Source organism: Aptenodytes forsteri, unplaced genomic scaffold, assembly GCF_000699145.1.
Source record: "Aptenodytes forsteri isolate BGI_AS27 unplaced genomic scaffold, ASM69914v1 Scaffold350, whole genome shotgun sequence".
Lineage (NCBI taxonomy): Eukaryota > Metazoa > Chordata > Aves > Sphenisciformes > Spheniscidae > Aptenodytes > Aptenodytes forsteri.
The window spans coordinates 317,063-338,830 of record NW_008794540.1 but is presented as its reverse complement, the minus strand read 5'-3'; the positions used below and the strand labels follow the sequence as shown (position 1 = coordinate 338,830).

Below are 21,768 nucleotides of genomic sequence, written 5' to 3'. Positions count from 1 at the left end.
AACTCAGGTAATATAATAGTGAACAGTAGAATAATAGTGGTTTATAGAATAAAACAATATATTATATTATTATATATTATAAATTATATATTATTGCTCATGCAATTATTAAAATTATGCATTATATATTATAGATTGTATAAATGTGATAATTATATATTATAGATCACAAAATTATATGCAAAATATTAATTATATGTAATCTATAATGTAATGTTATACAAACTCTACATTAATGTTGGAAAAACTTAACGTTAGGTTCACATATCATACAAAGTAGCAATGTTAAGGACGTTTAGAGATATATGCAGGACATTATGTCTATCTTGGGCTGATATATTAAAATTATTTCCATTTGACTCTTAAGAGAAAAAATATGCTTTGAAAGGAACAAAAATACTTATGGTAATTTGCTAAAAATTATGGTGCTTACATTAAATCAAAAAGTTGCAAGCATTTTTAGGACACAGAATTGAGAAAATAAACTGCAATTGCTACACCATGTGGTCAGGGTGACTTTTGTTCACACTTATCTGTTCTTTTCCTGAGCAGTGACTATATTAAATCAACCATATCTGTAGACTTGGGTTCACTAAATCTGATGGAGTTGCATTTATTGACTCCAGTAACTTTTATACACAAGAATGATTTTGTACATGCAAAATCTAATATTATTGCTTGAATTTATGAAATAATACAGAGATTCTTAGCAAAAGCCATTTATCCTCCAAAAGGCTGTTCTACTTTCAAGTTTTCTCTTTTCTGCTCGTAATTTTGGGGCATTGTAATTACTCTTGGCTAGAAGAATAAAAAAATAAAAATTTGAACTGGTTCCCTGTGTATGCTCATCCAGGGATTGCATGTTTCAGATTTAAACATATAGAGTTTTCAACAGTAAAAATGAGAATCTGTTCATATTTCCTAAATCATATTTAGTATTAATTTCCCCTATGTCAATAAAAAATCAATCAACATTATCTTTTAAGTTATCTTAATTTCATTACAATAGAGAGACATACTCCAAATGTCGTTGCATTGTAGGGAAGAGGAAGATGAAGAAAGAGCCTTTCATTTCTAAGGACTTTTTTAATACCAAGGATTGCATCCAAAATATTTCCGTTCATCTCTTTAATGAATTTCTTTGCGCTAGTTTGGAATCATTTTCTCTGAGCATGCAAATATGCATAGTGTGCTTTAAGCAAAGTCAAAGTTATTAAAAACCTGAAATCCTCTTCTTTAATTCCTGTTAACAATTGTATAAATGCAGTGTTCTGGTAATCCTCAAAAGAGGGTATTAGGGCACATAAATCTTGTAAGATGAAAGCTGCAATCATGAGTTTCTCACACTGTACAAAACACCCTCGTGAACAACTCTGAACACAGATTTACTGAATTTTAAACTGGCATTTCATCCCTGTTTCAGCAAGCATCCTCTGCAGATTTAATGATCAGGAACATCCTCCTGATGCACGCCGGGAGATACGGCTGCAGGGTTCAGACCGCAGCGGACACCGTGTCAGATGAGACAGAGCTGCTTGTTAGGGGTGAGTATGCTCGTGGTGCCACCTGAAAACACAGTCACCAGAAACTATTGTACCAAGGAATTTAAACATTGGGCTTTAGGGACATCTGTGCTATGCATTATTCTTCAGATTTTATACTATTGAAAACATTTGTGATTAACCTACTTGTCCTTGAAAGCAGTTTCATCATAAACTGATCTGCAAACATGGCAATGAAGACAGTTGGTTAATGGGCGTACAGTCTTAAGAGAGGTAATAGCCCAAAAGGTATTCCAGATTAGTTAAAAGGTAGACAATTAGCATTCACAGGCCTGTGTAAGGTAGGTATGATGGGTTCTGTGCTTTTTTGTATGATGCTTTACATTTTATCTTATGGCCAAGCCATTCTCTCAGGTGTAATGGCTTAGGAATATTCATTCCCTTCCTATGAGGAGGGACCATGCAGCATTTTGTAAAATGATAGATACGAACAATGAACTAAAAGCTCCCTGATATGACAGGGATTTGTTTTTCTCACATGGAATTGTGATGACCAAATTTTTACAACATCTTTAGGCCCAGTCCCGTAACCTGAGTTGTTTTACCTGCCATTCAACATTCCTGATTATGCACAGGAACACAGCGTCTTTGTCCTGCAGCGTCCCAGATCCTACCTAGGACACCAGTTAGCTTACAGTGAATCAGGGCGTTAGCACCACACGTGCATTCCATTAAGCAGTGTTTCTGCATTCTGTACTACTTCTGTGTGTGTGTACACGCACATGTGTGTTCAGCAGCTGTTCAGTTGAGGACTTACAGTCCCCTTACTGGCATTACAGCTAGGGGGTGCTGCTATGGCAAAATAGATGGATCCCTGCTAGGTAGCACAGCTGGGTAGTCTTACTGTGGATTATACAGTTTTTGAAAGAATAAATCAAGGTAGGTATTTGATTAGTATTAGAAAAACTCCAGATTAAAAAAAAAAAAACAACCCAAAGCTATTTAGAGATTATAATCTTTAAAAAATACTTATTCTACCACATTCCACCACTTCTTTAGATTTGGTATGTTCATATCCATCACTTTTAGGACAAGTATATGCTTTAAATTATAATGAATGTTTCTGGCTGACTGCAGGGCTCTTCACATTTTGATGAAAGTAGCTGCTAAATATTTCCATAAAGTCATTTTGAGGACCATCAGATTTCTATGAGCTATGGCACTATTGGGATGTTGGTATACAGTTGCCTCAACACAGACATATAATGCCATTTTAGCTGCCTTATGAAATCTGAGTCATCCTTGTGGGTTACACAAGACCTTATGTGTTACCTTTACCTCTCTCAGACAGGAGCTGGAGGCTCTATGGATAGGCAAGACAATCTCAAATTTTATGCCATTTAACTTATTAAATGACAAAAAAATCTCTTAGCTTACTACTATCTAAGGACACTGCAGACTGGCTACAAAATTATTTTTTTAATACCAGTTATGCAAATGAGTTTATTGAATTTGATGTAGAAAATAAATGCTTCTCTGAGGAAGAGGTCTGAGATGAAAAAAAAGGGCATTGTAAGCAGTATCAGAATGTATGTATGTGGGTGTCTCATTACCATGCCACCTTGCTGATGAAATGAAAACTATGACTGCTTTATAATGGAATTTAAATTCAAATATACTTTGCTTACAATGTTCCCCTTTTCTTGTTTCTATGATTGGATAATTATAGGATACAGTAAGAAATGTTTGCATTGCTTTCACAAAATGTTTTATACTGTATGACTGCTTTTGTCCTGATGTAAAATTCAGTTTTCATTAAATTATAGGATATGGTTGGCTTGCTGAAGTAGTTAATTTCCTTAAGATATCTGTAAAACTTATGTAAATGAGGGCAATTAGATCCTACAGTGTCAGTATTGCTTTCACAAAAAAATGTGGGATGGTTTTGTTTTGTATTGCATAAAATGTTTAAAGCACATTCAGTGCAAAGTTGCTGATGATTACTCTTTTATAGACCTCAGCATTTCAAAAATCCAAAATATTTAGGAGAATCTAATCTATCTCTCCTTATACTGTTACAGGCATTTAATTTTCATTTCAGTATCTCTAATTCTTTTTTCTCCACCTATCTCAGTTTATAGAGTGCACTCACTGGTCTGCAATTTGACACTGATGATCCCAGACTGCAGCACCTTTCAAACTTCTTTAGATTTTATAGATTATAGAGTGCACTCACTGGTCTGCAATTTGACACTGATGACTGCAGCACGTGATCCCAGACTGCAGCACCGTTCAAACTTCTTTAGGTTTAGCTTTTGGAGATACCAGACATTGCTTAGGGGAAGAGACAAGCAGCAACAGATGTTTTAATAAATATTTCAGTAAACTCTGAAGAATTCCACCTGACAGAGGAAGTCATCATGTATGAAGAAAACCCGTTGCCACTATGCAGTAAAGTCTGAAATCCAAAGCTATATTATTCTTTATTTTCAGTATAGTCTCTAGGTAAAAGAATTTAATTTTATTCATATTACAAAAAACATCCTTGTGTTTTAAATGTTACAGCCCACAGCCAAACTGAGGCAGCAGAAGCTTTGTGATGAACTCTTAGAAGTACTGATATAAGCAAAGTTCCAGCACACCCTCGTTCTGACCTTACTCTCTCTCCTTTTGCCTCTGCAGAAAATGCCAGTCTTGAATGCTGATAATATCATACCAGCATACAACAGCATTTCAATCATTAGTTATATTGTAAAGTTCAACTGGTATTTTTAATATATCATTGTATTTTTAATCAAAAAATTGTTCTGCTTACACCATTTCTACAGGAAACAAATTTGACACACTGAATAAATTAAATTAAAATCATCTAATTTTCCCTCCTTTAGATATTCATGAATATTAGGATTATTGCTATTAGCAAACTGCTTAAATTTATACTGAATTTTGTATTCAGCTGGTGCATTGTTTTTAAGTCAAAGGACAGTTTTCTAGAACTTTATTACAAGGGACTTGGAAGACAACTATACCTTGCTGCAGCCTCTTCAGATGAAGGAAAGAGAAACAAACTCTTTGCAGACTCCTGTTGCTCATAACTAACATGCTGATCTTCAACAGGCAGACATTCACCACTGCATTTTCAGGCAATTGCAATGTCTCAGTATCATTTATTGTGGAGAAGGCACGGAGTGTCCTGAAACCATATTTATCTTTTTTGAAGCCATACTTCCTAGTTGCTCTGTTGGAAGATCCCTTGAATATAGCCCAGGGAACTAACTGTGTCATTATTTTTGCCCTTGTTCTTCTTTGCCCTGCATTATACAGAAGTTAAATTTCAAAAATGTCACCAATGAAAGACAATCTGAAGAACAGAGAATTAATAGTGCCAAGTAAATCTCAATTCTTTTGAGTCTAATTACTTACAAGGAGGTAATTAACAGTGCAAGAAGATTTCTGAATTGACTACATACGTACATATATGTGTGTGTGTGTGAACAACAGAAGAAATTAAGATAGCAGCAAGTTTCTATTCTGCAACTTTCTACAATGGTTTACAGATTTTTTAAAACCATTTTCAAACCATTTTCAAATTCACTACCTCACAGTTCTTGATTTTAGGTAAGTTGCAGTGAAATACGTCTGAAGTTATTTCCATAATGATTTTTATCTAGTGAATCTCTTCCAGGAACACTTCAAAACTATATATGAAAAGATATTGTAGACCATGTTTGAACAAAACCAAGATTCAAATTCCATCTGCACGAATTACTCAAAACAAAATGTAAATACTTTTCTAAGTGCTTTGAAAATGTGATTAAATTAAGTATATTACAGTAAGAAATAACTTTTTAGTGGTCCCTAGTAATTTCCCTGCTTCCAAAATGCTGGTTTTCCAGCCCAAGTTATTTATTTTTCCCTTTCTGTTTCATTTTTCTAACACTAACAATAATGTAGATTTCATTAGGAAGAGATGTTCTGCTGGCAGCTGGACCTGTCAGGCAGTACATTAGCTTTCCAGCTTAACTGTCTTGCATTTCAGTCTTGGACTGGGTTATGAATGAGAAGTATTTCAGTAGTCTCATGTTAGTCAACAGTGACCTTCAGAGGACTGCTGTCTTGACCTACCTGACATATGTTTATATTCAGGTAGGCTACTACCTAACTTGTAAAAGCATTTCCTTTCCAAAATATGGTTCTACAAAATTCTCTGCAGTTCACCATCAGAGTTGTTCTTATTATTAGGTACCTGAAGAAATAAGTCATGATCTTTTATTCATCCTTCTGAGATCCACCACCCCCTCTAGATACACACCCTGACTCTGTGGAAGTCCCCATAGAGGTCCTTTACTCTCCGAGTATGGGGAGGATGAGAGAGAGGGTTCAGCTCAAAGGCCAGGACTGATTTAAGGCAGAAAAGGCCATGCCAAACACTTACAGCTTAGTTCAGTAACTGCAGTGCTCACCTACGAGGTAGGATATTTCTTTTTAGCTGCCTAAGACCCAGCCTCAATATCACACTTGCCTCTCCTCAAGTGCATGCCAGACCTGCTGGTAGTAGATTAGGTGGGATCAAGATGCGTTCAACCCCCTTTCTGAGGCAGAGTAGCCAGGAACACAGAAGTCAGGAGACAAACAAATGAGAGCCTGACTGTGTAGGGCACAATTTAGAGTACCTCCAACAACCCAAATATTTGCTTCTTTCATTGAGTTGACTACTGCCCAAAACATGAACATAGTCCTCAGAGGATCCACTGTCAACAGCTTAAGCCAATACACTGAAGTGTGTATTGGGAAAGGGAAAAGCTAAACAACAGGCATGCACCCTCTGCACTGGATTTGTCCTGCAGCAGAGCAATGAGGCAGATAGTGATAAAGCCTTAAATACCACTGCCAGATTTTCTGGAAGACAGTCATCAGAGCCCGTAGCAGCAGAAGAAGGCATATAGGGCAGGCTGATACAGCTCAAGGACATCCAGAAGAGAAAACAGCTTTTCACATAGGGTAGTAACTATTCTGGCACCAGGCCTGCACAAATGTGCTACTTCAGAGGAATCCCATAACAGGAATTATGTATGTCTGATGGTCAAAGAAATTGTTTCAGTGGAGTGAATGAATACAACAAAAATCACAGCTGTGGACTTACATTCCTGACACCCAAGTCATTGCCTGATTTCACTTCATTTATGCCTTGTGTTGTTTGATCACTTGCTCACCCAAGGAAAGTATGTGCAGAATAGCTGTTTGCCATGCAAACAGGAATGTTTACAGGAGAATATAGATATTCGCTACACAGCCAACAAATGTTTGCCCCAGCACATGAAGTCGTCAGCCACTTAAGAAGCAGAAGTGATTTATGATTTTTATGAATGTCAATCCTGTTCTTGACATCAGTCCAAGAACAGTTTTCCCATATCACGTGCTTTGTCTGGCTACCAGCCTTTATTTATCCACCCAGATCTTCAACTTTCAGTGAATATTAAGTAGCAGAAAAGCAGAATAGCAGAATGTTTCAGCTTGGCTGGTTTTTCATCTATAATTGGCACACCAGTAGTAGAGTTGTCTCTAAACTGATTTTTCACAAAGTGATTACCAAAGCAGAAGGCTCTAATACAGGATAAATATGCATGTCATGTTCTGACACTAATGATATGATCACAAACATGGTCACCAAATACCCAAGTACCAGCCAGGAGACTTGCATCTCACAGATGTCTCAGGTGATCTTGTAGCCAGCAATGTGTCAGGTTTCCTCAAGACAATGCCTGCTTGGTAAGTTAATTTGTTTTTTAAAGCCTGTCTTCCAAAAAGGGCTTATTATATTTTTATTTCCCCATTACGCTGTAGAAATTTGAAGCAATCTGTGCATTCATATTTCCATTACAAAGGATATCTTCATGATCCTGTGCTTCCACCATGTTTTACTGTAGAGACATTTAAAACACCAAATACTTCTGTCATAAAAAAGGTTGACACTGTGAAAGGGCTAACCTTCATTACCTTATGTTGGTCCAATCAATTACATTAAAAAAGTTCAACAGTGTTTTTACATTGTGTTTATTTAATTAATCAGTAGAAAATCTGTTACTCGTAGACAGGGAGATTTTGAAGAACACCAGCAGAACTCATAGCTAAGAGCAAAAGGCTACTACTTACATTCACTTTTGGCAAAAAGTATCCATTTGCTCTTGAAACACACAGTTTCTAACAAACTCATTTGAAGTGTTGCTTTGGCATAGGCTGCAATAAGGAAAAGCTTGAGTAAAAAATCTCCTACCAAAACCAGTTATTGTATATTCCTTGCTCTTTCTTCTGCAGGTTTGGAGGGTTGGCTTAGAAAAGCATCTGTACAGTTCAGCAAAGAAAAATAGTGGGAGCTGGGGACATCACACAGGAGGCTAACATGCTTTCACAAAGATCAGTGTGAGGCTCCCTATAGCCTGTTAAGAGTAGAGATCCCTTTCACCTGCACTGAGGTGAATGGTACTCCTGGTGCAGCAACAGTTTCCAAGAACACCAGGGAGTTTCTTGCAGATTAGAGGATCACTGCAAAATTTACCATGATACTATTATCTGATGTGGATGTGCTCCAAACATTTAGAATTGAGCGAGTCATTTTTCCTATATAAACCTCTATATTGTTAGTGATCATCACATTTCTTTTTAGGATCATCATGACTGAGTTAGGAATACAAAGTTGTGAAGTTAACGGATTTTTTTAAATCTGTGAAAGCTTCAGTGCCTAATCAACAGTACCAAGTCTCCGGTATTTTAATATTTATTTAATAAATTAAAGCTTTTTATCATAATAAATTACTGGGCTCAGTAACTTTAAGTTGTCAAATAAATTCCATCACTTAAGTCCTATTTGTAAATTACTCTTGTAAGGCTGGTTTACAATACGTTATACCCAAGAGAGTAAGTAGCATTGATTGCAAACTACTCAGATGCTGGATGCTGCATTGCACACTGCCTTACAACAGTCTATGGAGCAGCCAGCTCATCTCCAAATTACCAAACTTTCTTTCAGATTGCTCCACTTGTGCTAGATACAGTGCAGCCTGATCTCTGGTTTTGCAAAGGAGCAAAGGGTACTAGTCCCAAAATGACTTATTCAATGTTTGAGTTTCTACAATGTAAACAGTGTAAACTGCAATCTGTAGCAAAGGTTGACACTACAAGGTAACTTAGTCTGGGAGAGCACAGCAAAGAAAAAGACAATTAGCTCTTTGCAAGGCAACTACAGTAATGCAGTAGCCAGGCAAGTTTGCTCAATTTTTTAATGAGAGGTGCTAATTAACAAAATATTCCATCTTCTGTAATAAAAAGAGGTCAAATAAATAAAATGCAGAGAAATTATTTCTGCGTGTTTCCTTTTATTCATCAATGATCACATAAAAGATTGTTTCAGCATATCTAGTAATTTTAATATTTTATATATTTATATAAAATATTTTAAATATTACATGTTATTATAAAATATGTTTTAGGAGAAACTCAAAGAGAAATAATTTATTGGTCCTAATTCTGTTACAAATAGACCTGTGCTCTCTAAGCATTAATAGTTAACTTTGTTTCCAGTACTATCTCATTGGTCTATACTTAAGAAATTTAGTAGATTTAGACGCCAGATATTTTCTGGGTATTTTAGTAATAGTTTGTTCACTGTTGTTTGCTTTTATTATCCTTTTCACTCTTACTGCTCAAAATGTGTTTTTTTATTGTTATGGATGTCAATAGACATTGTGCTTTTCTAGAGGAAGAAAAAAATAATGTCCAGTCTTCTTAATTCTCTGCATCAATGCTGTACACCCTTGGAAACTTATTAGCATATACAAAACTAATTAAAATCCTTTGAACTATACAAATATTAATACAACATTCATGTCAGGAAGATTTCTTAAAAATAAGATGAAAATCAGCTTTCTTCTACAATGTATAACGTATTGTAAGACTGTGCACTGAAAGCTAACCAAATGCACTGTGCATGCCTACTGTAAGTAAAATGAGCTTTAAGATCAAACAGCTACCTGGAAGCTGTAAGATCTTGAAATAGAGCAGAGAGCAATCCTGTAGTGTGAAGGGATGAAAGCCTTTGTGACTACAAATTGTGGTTTAAGAGTACAGATTTTGTGGTCTAAAAATAAAAAAAGAGTTAAAGCTATTCATCTGGTAGACTGGCAAAACTACCAATCTAAGCAAGAAATCCACTCTTATGATATATTTTTGGAGAAGTAATGTTTCCTCTGAACTTCACTGACCTGGAGCAAATATAACACAGGAACTGCTGGTTAGGTTGACCACACTGCTCCTTTCAGTTGTGATATTGCCAATAAAACTTAAAGACAAGCACTTGGGTTTAAAGGCCATCAGATACAACATTATTAAATGGAACATAAACAAGGTCAGCAGATTCTTGCTGGTCCTTGAAATTACATTTGAACTGTAGCAAAGGCCAGGAAGATGACCTAAGCACAGACCCCATTAATTGGACTCTCAGAATATATCCATAGTAGTAAACTGCTCCCTGAGGCCAATCTGTACAGCAGAGTTCCCCTCCACACAGCGACATTCCTGGTCCCCCTCCCCTCTCAAAACAGGATGGGCACGACAAACTGCCTGTTAGGATCTGCCCCAGCCCATGGTAATCCATTAATTGTGCCAAGGCATTGGCTGGGAAAGTCATAATTGCACAGGGTTGAAATTATGAGAGACTGGCTGACAACATAATAGTGCATAGGAGCAGTGCTAGAGTTCAGATCTGTGCTTTGGCCCTTTTCAGTATATCTGTGTAGCAAAAACATTTACAATATTAGAAGATAGTATATTACTGTAGATGGAGCATCAGCCCTTTAACCTACAGGTTCCAGACTGAAACACTTCCAGCAATCTGATCTTGTAACAGGACCTTTGTTATATCTTCAGTGGTGTGAAAGGGAAAGGGATTCATATCTTTAAAAAGGTGGGGTTTTAAGAGTTTAAAAAAGACCCATTGTTCTAAGAAACCTTTTTACAAATGTCAACTTAACTCGTATCTACAACTTCAGTCAAAAAAGTGCCTACAAACAAGTACAAAAATACAAATCGGATATGGTGATGTTCATGAACTAGTGCCTGAAAGAGACCCATGCAGTTCTGGGAGTGCTGGTGCCCACACTGTGATTGCAGAGAGTGAAGGAGGCAGCATGGAACAGAATTGGGACAGCTGGCAAGTGATGCCCTACAGTGCTAAAGGCAGTCAGTAGGACATGCCAATGAAAGAAGCATGTCTAAAACTCAGTTTCTTATTCTATTTGGGACCTGCTAGTTAAGTCATTCACAATGCAATTCATAGGCTGCTGGTGCTTTTCCTCCTAAGGTGAAATTTCAGTTCATGTTTCCTGCACTGTCCATACATTTTGTGTCAAGTCACAACTGCCACTACACAAAGATCCAGCTCAGAGGCTATGGACTGCAGTCTGGCATCTGAGCTCACAACGCTCAGCAACTCTCAAGGTTGTCTTGCCCAAATCCCCTATTTTTAGGTTTGTACAAGGCAGAGAAGTCATCAGGGCAAAGGAGCATGACATTATATATGTACCACCAAAGGCCTCCTCAGGCAGGACACCAGGGATTTCTCCTGACCCTCATCCCTGGAATGAGTTAAGACTGTTCAGGCTGGAACACCAATGTCTTCTCTTTCTTACCTTCCAACCCTGAGTCTAACCTGTCCTGCCGCTGATTGGGGTATAACCTCTCCATCTGCCCAGGGCCCTTATGTACCTACCTTGCAGAAACCACTTGGGTACACCACACATGGAGGGAATGGGGATATGGATGTATCCACTAAAGCCATGGTCACTATTGCACTCACTATACGTCGAACTTTCTCTCCATCCTCTTGTTCCCCACCATGTGCAAACACTTCATCTGACATAGGTAAGCACAGCAAAAGGGACTTACACTACAAGAAACAGTCAAGCTCCTGTTTTCTCAAGCACCTTTCCCATCATTCTGTAGTTACTGCATCTTTCTTTTCCTCTTTTTCTTGACCTCTCATCTTCTTGATGACAAGCCAGTACACTGTGTCATTCAGAAAGCAAATTCTTCAGGACAAGAAACCTGTGTTCATGAACTGCTACAGGCTTTTTAGTTGTTGGTAAAAGTAAGAATTATCCTGTTCAGGCTGCAGTGGAGTAAATCAGAGCACGTTCTGGGATACAGGGAAAGGACACTGCCTCACTGAATGACTACAGCTATTATTGGTAATAGTCTTTCAAGAAGTCTCACATTAACATTGTACCATGGCAAGTAATCTAAAGGACCTCTCAGGATGATCATTCCAACAAAAAAAAAAGAGATATAAAACAAGTTTGCTAAAATGCAGTCACACATGTCCTGAAATGAAGTATTAATCTATGGAATAGCTCTGAAAGAAGATAATTGACTAATATCCTTGACACTGGGTTTCCAGTGCTCCTAGAGCCACATAAGAGAGTATCACAGCCCCAAATGTCTTCTCTATGAAGGTCGACTGCACTGTAGTGCATTTATGACCAGTCATTTTCTGTATAGTTTCCAGAGAAGCATTTGAGCAGACCGTGCATTTTTACCTCAATTGGCTATTCTCAACTGAAAAACTGTTTGAGAGATCCTGAACAATAACACAGCCCTTGGGAGAAAAGCTTCTCTGCATTAGCCATCCAGCTGACACCATGAATGATTACATCCAAGCATAAAATTTAATGAGATTTCTACAAAAATGAGTGACATCTGCATAGCACTCAGGTCCTGGCTAACTGTCATATATTTGTCATTACTGAGGCTTTTGTCCTTTATTAATCCACTTTCAAGAATGCCTGCTGTTGGAAATGGAAATGCTTTTTAGCAGTCATCCTGCAGACTGTGTAAAAGCACACATCTCAGAAAGCATAATGACACATTGTCATGACTAGGAATGCATTTAAAAGGTTTAAAAACATGAGAGAACTCCAACAACAAAATATATTGAGAATTTAGTAGGAGACATCTGCATAAATATATTTTACATATTTTTATATAAGCAAGACGCTTGTTCTTTTGCCTATAATACAGTGGCTAGAAACTCTTTAACAACATTGGGTGTGCGTGGGAGAAATCTTGTCGTAGAGGAAAAGTACTAAAATATTTCCCTTTAATTTTGTTTGTGCTTGGGACCACGATATAATTCGGGGCCTAGGGCTCCAACCCAGTAAAAGCATATGATTGTATCAAGATCCCAGCTTTCCTTTAAACTTTCCCTCATGGCTACAAATAAAAATTTCACTAGTATTTTCCTACATCAACAGATAGCCTGAAACAATAGATGACGGAGATTGAAGATCACCCTATTATTAAATTAGCCTCAGGACTTGCTATTCTGAGACGAAGGCCTGACCTGGTGCTTCCCATCAAAGAACAGCAAATACTTGGCAGGAAGGCAGGAGTGCAGAGGACACATCTTTCTGCCATGTTTTCTCCCAGGAAGAAAAGCAATACTTTTCAACTGCAAATGAAGATGGGACTCCAGAAGGCCAAGAGTCACAAGGTGGGAGGCACAATCTTATCCCAGCACTGTTTGTGACTCGATGAAAGGCACTGACAGCAGCAAAGTCAAGCCTGTTAAGCAGGCAGAGCAAGGGAAGAGGAGAGATTCCCAACACTGAAGCTGCTCACCACTCATGGAAGTAGAAAATCTTGTTCTTCCTATAACCCAGAGCTGTAGCCTGTGCTCCTGTGAAGAGGACTGCAGTGTGCTGTGGAGAGGATCTTCTTCCATCATACATCCATAATACTAAACTTTACTGAATTCCTTCCACTCCTGGAATGGAAGGAATTGAACCTCTTGAATTTCAAACATTCATTTGTCTCTTTTTGTTGCTATTATTTCTAAATGCCATATATTTCCAACATTTTAATGTCAATTAGTTGCTTGTAGATCATCGCCAAGCAAACAGAAGCATGTGAATAGCATAAATTGCTTTCTCATTTAAAGGATTCAATGACTCTTTCAGTCTGAAGCTATGGAGCCCAACTATTACAAAACTCTGATCATACTGTTGTCATAGTTCATGTAAACATGCTTTTGTTGAAGGCATATCAGAGGAAATATAAAGCTGTTTGCAGCTGCAAGTAACAAAAAATCCCAGCAACTAAAAATATTTCAATTAATGGGTTTTTTTAGCCTTCAATATTCAGATAAATCTACTCATGGACTAAGGATTATAGTCAGCAAAAGATTTGATTACATGAAATAGCACTAAAATATAATAATGCTGAGCTCAATAATGCAGAAATCCTGGCTACAACTGCCACTTCAAATGGAGGCACCAGACCCAAGTGTTTGCCACCCTGGTCTGCAGGTGCTGAGCTCTGACAGTTCAGTAAGTAGGACCGCACCACTCACCACAGCTCATGGGAATGGAGGTATCCAAAGGACCTCCTCCACTACAGCTCATGATACATGCAAACAGCATTGGGCTCCTGCAAAAGTGTAGCAGCAATTGCTTTCTATTAATAAAGTTGTTTCCATCATCACCCTTCCTGCAGTTTCATTTTGGGAGAAAGTGTCCAGTAATGCATTTCTGATTTCACAGCCCTCCATCTGTGTAGAAGCAGAAGCAAAACTTCAGCATTCAACAACAGGAGGATGGAAAAGAATCAGAAGGGTCTTGGATGCCAAGAAAATCCAGATTTGTTGTAAATAATTATAGCTATTAATAATATTTTACAGAATTATTAAGTCCTGTCCTTCAGGACTTATATAAGCTTTTAAGTATAAGAAACCACAAGATGTTTATTCTGCATTTACCCATGACAGAGATGCACATTTTCCCCTAAACATCTGGTTACAACTGTGGAAGAGGATCCTGAACCAGGAGAACCTTGCCTCTGATTTAGTTTGGCAAGTGCAAATGGACAATGTTTTCAAACACCAGTAATATCAATATCAGGAAGAATTAAAGAAGAAAATTGGGGTGGGAGTGGGACGTTATAGCCACATTTTTCTTTGCAAAGTCATGTTTGCTACCAGAGACCTCACTTATTGGATCGGTCACATGGCCTATACAAATGGTGATTAGCATATTCTCATTTGGTACAGCTAAGTGGAATAAATAATCCTTTCTTTTCTCAAGTGAGAAGTTGCTGTGGGTTTTTTGTTTGGTTTTTAATGGAACCATAGTAATTATCAGCCTTCAAAATATTTGGGTTTGGATTTTGTTTTGGTTTGGTTTTAATAGCTTTAAATCAAACAGTTAATGGATTTCCAGCAGGATAGTAATCCAGGCAGTTTCCCCGAATGAGTGAATTTGAGAAAAAGGATGAATGCTGTATTCTTGATTCAGTTATTAGTAATATTGTTCTTCAAGAAGCACATCCACCTGTGCTTCATTTTGATCACTATTTGTCTTTCCTGCTGACGTGTCTCACACAAAGAGAAGATGTGATTGCGACTGTTCAGTCTAGCCTGGATGCTTCTTAAAGTTGCTCTTTTTTTCATTTAATTTTAGGTTCAGAACAATTATAACAGAGGATTTTTTTTTAAATGTTTCTATTTCTAGTTCTTCTGCTGTCACTCTGACAAGTTAATTGATACTCACCCACGCAGCATTTAAAGAGTAGAAACAATCACAATTTGCCAGCAGAAATCATGGAAATGAGGTATCTCCGTGATGTAGTAGTCTGCATTTTAACCTTTGTATTTCATGGATATTGAACTCCACCGTGTCCCTACAGAATGCATCTCCTGTATTATTGCTGCTCATCCACGATGATGGTGTCGTCTTATTGCTGCTCATCCACGATGATGGTGTCATCTGTTTGATTATTCCACTTTATTTCTAGGTCCTCCTGGTCCCCCAGGGGTTGTAATAGTGGAGGAAATTACAGACACCACAGCAACACTCTCCTGGAGTCCTGGGGCAGACAATCACAGCCCTATCTCCCTCTACAACCTGCAAGCACGCAGTCCATTTTCTCTTGGCTGGCAGACCGTAAAAACAGGTGAGAAAAACTTTCAAACAGCACAAGTAGACTGTTCAAAACTCCTGCTCATCACAGTAATAACCACCAGCAACTGCAGGAACAGATACTCTTAAGAGAACAATGATAAATTAAAAGCACTGATCTTTTTTTTTTCTTTTTTCATTCCTTTCACGTTACTTAGCAACAGCTCTGAAAGGACAACACAAAGACACCTGCCATGATGCATCTGTGAATAAGCAGAAAGCTCTCCCCTATATCCTTCAATCTGTGTCTTTTCAGGAGTACCACAGTGCCAAAAACCTAGCTGTGATTTCTAACATATTAGATCCTTGATGTCTATCATTTCTAATGGCCGTGTTGTATCACAAAGTCCGCTTGCCATTGAGACGCTGCATCTAAGCTTCAGATTTCTGAGTGACCTACACATTTCTTTACTGTCTGCAGTTCCAGATGTGATAAGTGGTGACATGGAGTCTGCTATGGCTGTCGAACTGAACCCTTGGGTAGAGTATGAGTTCAGAGTTGTAGCAACAAACAAAATTGGGACTGGAGACCCAAGTGCACCATCACGAGTGATCAGAACCAATGAAGCAGGTAAGAAGAGGATAAAAAGGTTAATTGTGCAGGACTACCAGAAACAAGAACTATTTTAATATCATAATAGAACTATTCTCCCTGGTACACATCTGTGTGTTCAGTCATCACTGTTCCAGGGTGATATTCTTTGTAACGGGAAGCCAGTTTGTTTTAATTACAGGAATATTGTTTAATTTACAGAAATTTCAAATAAACCCTTTCCCTGCTGGCTTACTTCATCCAGGCTGCTTTATTCTTCATCTTACACTTAAGCCATTGCTGCCCGCCCTCTGGCAGGCTTCCACTGCTCTTCGATTGTAGGCTGCTTCTCAGTCTTTTCACACAACTGCTCCCAAGCAGCCTCTCGCCCCTTAGTCTTCATAACTTCTCTCCTTGAAGGTACACAGAATTTTTTTCAGCAAGATAGGGAAGGCATGGGAAGCTACTTAATTTGAAATACCTTGTGCTCTAAGTGTTTCTTTGTCATGCACACTCTACCATCAACTGTTAGTTCATTTAAAGAAATTTCATTGTATTTCTGACTGGGATGGTACTGTGGGAGCCCAGGAAAAGCATTGTATATCCCATTTGAGTCTCTTGAAAATTGAAGTGGTCTTGCAAAGTTTGGAATTATTGACAGTAACTTGGGTGAATGAAGGGAGATAAAGAAGGATTGGAAATCTGAGAAAAATCCCTAGGCAGCTAGAGACACACGTTTTAAGAGGCAGAAAGAGGTAGAGATAGGGTTTGAACAAAGCCTTAGAAGAGAACTTGCATCTCAGAACACTTTCAGATTGTTCTTCATTCTTCTTTGTTATTTAGGAGGTCTAGAGAGTTTTAATTTTGTTTTGATGTTTCTTCGGCTGAATAACTTGTAAGTAGTTTATTAATCATACAGAACAGAAGAGTGCCAAATTCAAAGATTCCACTTTAATTTGAAAGTATAACTGATTTTGTAGTTGTAAATATTCTGGATGAATACAGCAGTTGTGTTGCATTGTCTTCTCATTAAGGGAGACTATAAGAATTACAAATGGCAATGACAAAATGTGTCCACCTCTCTCATTCTGAAATAAAATTCTTATCTTTTAAGATATGTTAATCTTGTGCCTCAGCTCCATAGTTCACCGGTCTGTGTGTATGCCACCCATAAACATTCACAGCAGAACATTCAGGCTGATTTTTTTAGGCAGAACCACAGAATCAACTGAATAATTGGGGCTGGAAGGGATCTCAGGTGGTCTCTAGTCCAGCCTCCCACTCAAAGCTGGGTAAACTGACATCAGAGCAGGTGTCTCAGGGCTTTTTCCAGTTATGCCTTTGAAACCTCCAAGGAGGGAGATTCACATCGTCTCTGGGCAACCTGTGCCAGTAGTTAACTAATCTCATTGTGATTTTTCTCTCCATATGTCCAGCCAGAACTCTCCCTATTTCCTCTTATGACCGCTGTCTCTTGCCCTCCCACCCTGCACCACTATGAAAGGCCCATCTCTGTCTCCTCAGTGACCTCCCTGTAGGCACTGGGGACTGCTGTTAAGTCCCCCAAAGCCATCTCTGCTCCAGGCTGAACAAGCCCAGCTCCCCCAGCCTCTCCTCACAAGGCAAGTGCTCCAAGCCCACCATCCCAGTGGCCTCCCCTGAACTTGCTCTAGTTGGTCACTATCTTTCTCATTGTGGCACCCAAAATTGGATGCACTATTTCAGATGAAGTTTAACAAACCTATCTTCAGTAGTAAAAAGACGTATTTATTTTTTTCTGCTTTAAATAACTGTGTAGTTGCTAACTGATATTAAATTTCACTGTGCAATCACAGAACTGCACTGAAGTGATTTGATTCCCATTCACGCATGTGGAAGGATGCTTCCTTTCCAACTCTCCCCCTCATCTTCTGCAAGCTGCCCACAGTGTGAAACTCGATAACTTTATAGCAGAAGCTTCAGATGCTACATACTTTGTTCCATTAAGAAAAGGAGGAAAGGAAAATGAAATAAAAAACCACAAGCTACTTTCATCTCAAATGATCCTCAAAAAAAAAAATTTCACCACCATTATTCTTTCCTTGATTTTGTACCATATTTCATTGGCAGTGAAAATTCTGCTGGACCCAAATGTTTGAATGACTTCTCTATTTATTCAGATGGTACATATCAGAGAGGACAGAAACATTCTGGAAAAAGTTTATCCTGTAATAGGTTGCACTCCTGGGATTATGTTCTTTCAGATTTATGAATATGTTCTCTGTTTTTGAAAGGATGGTTCAGGATTTTAATCAACCAGATGTATTTAAGCTGTGAGTGAATGTTTTTCTCACAAACTGAAGTTTTAAAATGTTAGATTTCATCTAGCTGTCATTTTTTTTAGGTTCTTCTTATTTCCCAGTGTTTACCAAACAAAGGCTGCATTTTCAAAACATATTCTTACAACTCTAGTAAAAGTCTTCTTCATGCACATCCATTTCCAATATGCCTTTGGACAATCATTGCAACTTTGCTTCTGTATAAATTAATTGATAAATCAAAATAATGATCAGTAAAAAAAAAATTGTGAGACAGACAAAGCATGCAGCGTGTGGTGTATTTTCACCCGGTGATTGGTATTCATTTCTGGGTAATACTCCACTATTGCTACCATCAGAAGGAGCAGAGCCTTTAACTGAAGTGGCAATGATCTGTACTCCAGTACACAGGGAGTAAACTTCTCCTGGTAAACAGCACTGTAGCTGATAATAATGCAGGTCTTCTTGAATAATAAATCAGTAACATATTAGTTCAAATAGGAAAAAGGCCACACTAGATGTTTACCTGCACTTTCAGATCCCCAGTTAAGAATACCCTTTTGCTACCAGAGTTAGAGCTGCACAAATGTCGTGTTAGAAGGGAGTGTTTTGTAGCATGACATTGAAATCCAGACAGGTGCCAGTAAAACAACAGCCTTCAGAGAAATTGAAGCTGAATTTATTTGGTGTGCCTGCTTTAACACGGCATGGTACCAACAGAAGTCTGTTGTCATTGCCTTAATTTCAAAAGACATTTCTTTAAGAAAAAGTTTGGTTTCTGTTTTAGTTGTGAACGATTTTGGATTGGGGAGGGTAATAAAAAAGATAGATGCAGTCTCATTTTTTTATTCTGTAGAGGGAGTGAGAAGACAGGAGTTACAATAAGATATAACTTCCCAATTTGTTAGAACCTGCAAAGAGTTGTAAAGTCGAACAATAACACAATGTACTCTGCTTTAAACAAAAAAACAATCAACAAAAAAAACCTGTTACACATATAACTCTTTGAAAAGTAGCATGTTGCTGATAACTTTTGTGGCACTCTTGAAATGCCAGAGGCTTCATGATCTGCTTCACTCTGGCAGCCACTTTTTCCTGGTGTCTAGATCTTTCTGAAGTCCAGAGCCTGTTTAGCTCTGTCCTCTGACACAGCTCTTTCAGTGATTGTGTGAATTATCACACTTGGTATAGTTTTCAGATACCAAAGTTGAAGAGACAGGAAAGCTATGAATAGTTTTCACTGGGTTTCATATATGGTTTTCCAAATCAGCATGTGAATATCTATCTTGGTGTATTACCCAGTGACTATTCTTTTTCAGAATCTCTCTATTACTAGTTTTTTATCTGAAAGCTTCAAGCTAAAATCTCTATTAACATGAGTTCCAGTTCTAATATCATCAATCTCAATTCTTAAAAGATATATATGTGAAAGGACATTATATTTCAGAAAGAACATGGCATCAACCTCTCTAGTCATAACCCAGGCAGAGTAACCTGGCTATTTGCAGTGATGTTAGATGTGCCCCACAAGCGAAAACAGGCAGGCTGGCCCTGCACTGGGTAAAACTCCAGAAACAAAAGTCTCCCAGCGGAGAAGGTTACTGTGGCTCATGCTCAGATGAGAGTTGAGATCCACAAGGCTGAATGATAGCTGTGTAGACAACCCACAGAGGCAGCAAATGTGTGATTCTGTTTCCATTATTTTATACTTAAATGGAAATCGGCATCTGTAATTTAATGGCACAAGCTAATTTGACTGGAGACTAAAGTCTTTTTCTCTCCCCACACCTCACTTATTTTACCACTTCTTCCCAAGATAGTAACAACATTTTATATTAGTCCATTATCTAAAAATACTCATGGAAGCAATACTTGGGATGGTGTAAGGAAATCAACAGAATAATAAACAGGTTTCCACTTACTTTAATTTTCTAATTAAACCCTAATCTTGTTACTTAGTTCATATTTAGTTAACATGATTGCTTTTCATAACTACTTTCATCAGAATGGATAATACCGCAATTTTCTGGCACATCTAACTTATAGCCAGCTGCTGCATTTCTGTCAGTTCTAGCCTTGATACATATTTTACAGGTCCACAAGGTGAAAAGAGCCAATAACATGAATTTAAACATGTCTGGCATTCCACTAAGGCAGTCGGGCATTTGAAGCCTAGGGGCAAAGCATCAATTACATTATCTATTCATGGGGAAACATGGGGAGAGAGAAATTGAGTAGAATCAAAGTTTAACCTGCTAATCATGCATGCAAACTTGATTTTATGAGGTAACAAAGTAATGCACTCTATTAGTAGCAGTTTGTACACAGGCTTTTTTTTTTTTTTTTAATAACTCCTTATTTTCCATTAAGTTGCCCTTATTCTCAGCTAGAATTTCTTCATGGCATAACAAGAAATGCTTCTGTCCCAGGAAAAAAGTTACCTGTTTTAGACTGACTTTGTTTTCGTTATTTTTTTGTTGTTGGGGTGGTGGTTTATTTGTTTGTGACCTGTGTAAAACAAGTTCCAGCTTTTCCCATTATCATAACTATTTTTGCTCTAGAAAAAATGAGTAACCTGCTGTATCTGTGACATTTGGAGACCATTACCTGGGCTTCTAAAGCCTTTGTAGAAAATGTGCTTTTCCATAGGGAAAAACAAAAGGAGAAGAGAAAGTAGATGGTAATCATTGACTGCATGTGCATATTTAGAACAAATAGGCTACTAACACATAATATTGCAGGCTCAAACTAATATGCATTATATATTGACAAAGAATCCAAACGTGTGTGCTACTAAAAGACATAACAGGAAAGCTAAGGAATTGGTTCTCTGGCATATATGCAACAGCATTTGAGATTTCTGTCCTATCTGTGGTGATTTAGAGGCTATTCAGACTGAGTCCCGCAGCCACGCATGACACTATTATCAGTGAATAGAGCTGAATTCCATCTCCTACTAAATTACAAATATTAAAAATACAGAGGAAATAAGAACTGCAGAAATGATCCTGAGACCAGTTGGGGCATCCTTGTTTTCCAATAGTTGAATGCAGTGTATCATCCGCTTCTGAGATGCTGGCACATTTTACATTTCATTCCTGAACAGGTGAGATGTGAAATGTTTTCCTGCAAGGGCAAGAACTTGAGGGCTGGCCTTTCACAAAGTGAAAGGGTTTTCACTTAAGAAATAAGAACTGCAGAAATGATCCTGAGACCAGTTGGGGCATCCTTGTTTTCCAATAGTTGAATGCAGTGTATCATCCGCTTCTGAGATGCTGGCACATTTTACATTTCATTCCTGAACAGGTGAGATGTGAAATGTTTTCCTGCAAGGGCAAGAACTTGAGGGCTGGCCTTTCACAAAGTGAAAGGGTTTTCACTTAACATCCCTCCGTTTCCCAGCTGTGTACTGTGGGGCGGGGGGGGGGGGGAGG

General features: G+C 38.0%; 1 protein-coding gene across 1 annotated transcript in view; it reads left to right on the top strand.

Annotated features, from left to right (window-relative positions):
- CNTN5 (contactin 5) overlaps positions 1-21,768 on the top strand; it is a 296,554-nt gene that overhangs the window by 237,627 nt on the left and 37,159 nt on the right. The window contains exons 14-16 of the mRNA XM_009272287.1: positions 1,424-1,544; positions 15,342-15,500; positions 15,927-16,076. Coding sequence (XP_009270562.1) covers positions 1,424-1,544; positions 15,342-15,500; positions 15,927-16,076 — 430 coding nt within the window. The remainder of the gene's footprint in view (positions 1-1,423; positions 1,545-15,341; positions 15,501-15,926; positions 16,077-21,768) is intronic.